At 41.9% G+C, this 3,930-nt stretch overlaps 1 protein-coding gene across 1 annotated transcript in view; it reads right to left on the minus strand.

Moving 5' to 3' along the window:
* Window positions 1–2,483, minus strand: part of UBR2 (ubiquitin protein ligase E3 component n-recognin 2) — a 195,953-nt gene extending 193,470 nt beyond the window's left edge. The window contains 1 exon segment of the mRNA XM_012640800.1: window positions 2,106–2,483. Within this exon segment, the coding sequence (XP_012496254.1) occupies window positions 2,106–2,183 (78 nt within the window). The 5' untranslated portion in view covers window positions 2,184–2,483.
* Window positions 2,484–3,930: the final 1,447 nt, after the last annotated feature.

Consider the following 3,930-nt stretch of genomic DNA (forward strand, 5'->3'; position numbering starts at 1 on the left):
GCCATACATTAGGTAATTTTAAATAGAAGTGATCCTAACAAATTACCAATTAACAAAGGCCTAAAGCTTGCAATAACTGCTTTGTCTACTTGTTTATCTTCTCTAAAATTTACTTTTAACCTGAGAGAAAACTTCAGTAATACATTTTAATTTGTGATAAAGGGCCGGGCTGGAGCCTAAGCCGAAAGAACAGTTTGAAGTGTTTGGCATTCTAACTAACCATAGATAGTAAACTCCTTACAAAGTAAGGCCATGTTACAGTTATATATTTTATTATTAGTTTGCATCTTCTTTATTTGAAAGAATTTTGTCGACCTTCGGACTAAATTTTTTTAAATCGTATCGTTTAGAAAGCCATTTAAAAGTAAACAGTGTAAAAGTAAAATGTAGTTCAGACTGTGATCTTCGCAAACTCAAATTAAGTCTCAATTAATAATGTTTTGTTGCATTTCTCTTCGTTTTTCCCAACATATCTGAGAATTTCACTGCACAAGAACTAGGAGGCTTGGCCTTCAGCACTAGTTTTATAACTGGTTTCCTCAGGAACCTCAACAAGTTGAAGAACTTCTCATCACTTGATAGTTTGCACCTTTTTTATTAATAGAATAGGGATAATGGAAGAAGTATTCTGTATAACTGGGCCAACAGACACAAAATTCAGAGGAAGAAAAAAACAAATTATAGTACCATGAGGTAAACAGCAGTTTAGATATCAATTAGAAGAGACATGGAGAGTGAACAGCTGTCATTATGATTATTATTTCACTGTTTACTTGTAACACTACTTTCATTTTCTTTTTCAAATTTCTTTGATAAATGAAAGGCAGACGGGGGGCTGAAAACCCCAGGGTTGTGCAATATTAAGTAGAAAGTAAATGGAAACAGACCTAGACTAAACAAGTCAGTTTTTTAAAAATCCAACAAAACAAGCAAAGACTCATGATTTATCAACGTGCTTCTTTAAACTTCTCACCTCTACTCTTGTCAATTATTTTCACCCAGACTTTAGTGTCCTCATCAATTCACACACAGTAACTACTCACTGACCAACAGCTCCACGGGGCACCCCACCCCAGATTTTTGTTCATCACATTCAGATTGCTGACTTGTTTCACGTGTCACTCCCTTCCTAGCAGCTTTTTAAATTGGAGGCCTTAGAGGTGGGGCCCAAGCTGTTTGGGTCCATTCATAATCATTCTGGACAATCTGTTCTAAAGGACAGGTGTTCCCTGTCCTTCCTTGGGAGTGATATCCTCAAGTTTATTGATCATTTTACAACTCTGCTACTTCTAGCATATTCATATTACTGTTTTAGCACAATACCGGGTTTGAATGGCTTAAGTTCAGGGCTCCTACTATACTGTGACCAGCTCTCACGTTATTAGCTTATGCAATATTTGTTGAAAGCTGCTTTCTCAATGTTATATAACATTTGTTCTCTATCCAACTACCCCCAACTCCTAGAGAAATTATTTTTTTACTCTCTCAGCTTCCGATACTAGTTTCTCATACTCAGTAAACTTTCCACACATGCATCAACTAACCAAACTGGTCGGGGGTGGAGGAAGCACTTCAAGTGGGTAATGAGGGACAGCGGTGACATTTGCATCCTCGGTGCTTAGGGCAGTCCCAGAAGCAAAGTAGGGGTTCGGTTAGGGTAGCGTGTTTCAGCGGAGAAGGCGCTACTCTGCCTATTTTAGGAGTAAAAAATCAGGAAGATAAAGTAGGGCAATTACCAATAATACTAGGAAGCGTCTCTTTCCTTCCCCTCTTCCAAGACCTGGTATAAAGGGCAAAAACCCCGGTATTGAAGACTTACTGGCAGGGTGGAGGAAGGGAGGAATAATGGAAGTTCTGTGGGTTTGCCTGGGCAGAAATGGAACGTAAAGGTGGCTGGTGCACTGCACAGCTCTGAGGGCTACTGAAGATGGAAAGAGAAGGGCAGGATCGGTGGCGTTCCCAGGTCGTTACCCCAAAAAGGCAAGGCCGGCACAGTTGTTGCCCCAAGTCTGGGCCGGGCCACTCTGGGATTTCCAGGCGTCGGTTCCTCCCCCGGGGCGCGGCCTGCTAGGGCCGGACGTACCCACCCGGGTCCCGGCACTCACCCCTGCGGTCTCCTCAGCCGAACATTCCAGCAAACTCCGGTCGATGGCCTGCACCTCGGTCTCCAGCTCCGACGCCATCTTCTCTCTTCCTCCCCAGTGCTACTGCTGCTATTCCTGCTCCGAAAGCCACAGCCTTGCCTCAGCCCCAGTGGCCGCGACCGCCACCCCTGCCCCAGGCAGTCCCGGAGCCGTCCAAGTGGCTGCGGGTAGAGCAGGAGAGGGAGAGAAGGGTGACGTGAACCGGACAGACGGGACCGCGGCCTGCTGCACTCGCACCCGGGCTTAGTGCCCAAGACTCAAGTCACTGGCTCGTCCCTGACCCGGGGAAGGACACAGAAAACCCTAGGCCTGGCACTCTCGCTAGCCACTACCGCGTCCAGCACCGGGAAAGGGGCAATAACACCCAGGAGGGGAAGCGAAGCCTCCTGGGTACTGTAGTAGTCCCCAGCACGGCCAGGAGTGACGTGATTCCCTTATACGGTGCCCCAGGCGGGCATTATGGGAATTGTAGTCCATCTCCTATCGGGAGACTGAGTAAATGCCAGCTCAGTGGGCGGGGCTTTCTGCACAACTAGAATCACGGGAAGAGAATACTGGAAAGAAGCACCCCCGCGGAAAAAGGCTGAAGAGCAATATACTATGGGAACTGTAGTTTAATTCCCCCCAATCTCATTGGTTGATTTTTGTATCCCCAGCTCCTTGGACAGTGCCTTGCACGTGGTAGACACGCAAGTACTTGTCAAAGTTTGGCTTATGGTAGGCATTCAAATACTTGTCAAAGAATGAATGAATGACGTTCTATTCCTGTAGTTCTATGGGTCTTGTCATCTATCATACCCTATCCCTTATACTAATAACGGAAGTGAACATTATCCAGGTTTTTGAAGACTTAAAACATGTTTTAAATTTTTTCAAACTTAGTTATGACCGCTTACTAAAATTTATTACAAACCTTGCTGCAAAGGAAAAGGAGTCTATCAGGCCAATTTAAAGATATACTCTCGAGAGGGACATTTTATAGAAATAGATAATCATTGTTAGATACCAAATAAAATTATGTTTAGTTAAAAGTAATTAGACTCTTGACCGACAGTTGGGTGACTGGGCTTCTTAAAACAAGTCTCTTTAAAGTTTGTCAGAAAATTGCATATACGTTTTATCAGGTGTGTTAATTTATTCCCAGTAGGAGGTTGTGAATTACATATAGGGGAAAAACAAAGTTCTGACCTAGACCAGGTTTGGAACATGTTTATGATTATGTTTTTTCTTTAACAATCCTTTCAGATTAACCAGGTTTTTTAAAAAAGGAAATAAGTAATCCATAACCTAACAGTTCAATTAAGCCATGTTACCACTTTTAAAATTAAAAGTAATAATTGTTTTGTATAAAACTGTGTATGTATATGTATAAAAGCAGAAATTCAAACTCAAAAGGAATGTTTCAAAAAAGGAAAATTGAAAACTACCCATTCCTCTTACCCAAGTCCTTCTCCCCAAAGAAAATCATTTTTAACACTTTCTCGTGATTCTGTCCAGAAAAGAGTATGCACATATCTGCACAGATATCTATAATGAGATATCTTGAAATATTCTTCTATGTATTACTTTTTTTTTTGCTCAACTTCCTTGTCCCAATCCACTCACTAGTCAGGGTCAACCTGGAGGAAAATTGGGATTGTCCCAGCCTAGAAGCAAAGACGACATCTCTTGAGGGGTACAAGCATAAAATTTAAGCCATTAAAATAGATTGTAAATAAAATTTCTATTTTTAACATTATAATTCTCTTCCTTTTGTTACTTTTGGATTGATTTTAATGTTCTTTCT

This window comes from Propithecus coquereli, unplaced genomic scaffold (assembly GCF_000956105.1).
Source record: "Propithecus coquereli isolate 6110/MARCELLA unplaced genomic scaffold, Pcoq_1.0 Scaffold158, whole genome shotgun sequence".
In the NCBI taxonomy this organism is placed as follows: domain Eukaryota; kingdom Metazoa; phylum Chordata; class Mammalia; order Primates; family Indriidae; genus Propithecus; species Propithecus coquereli.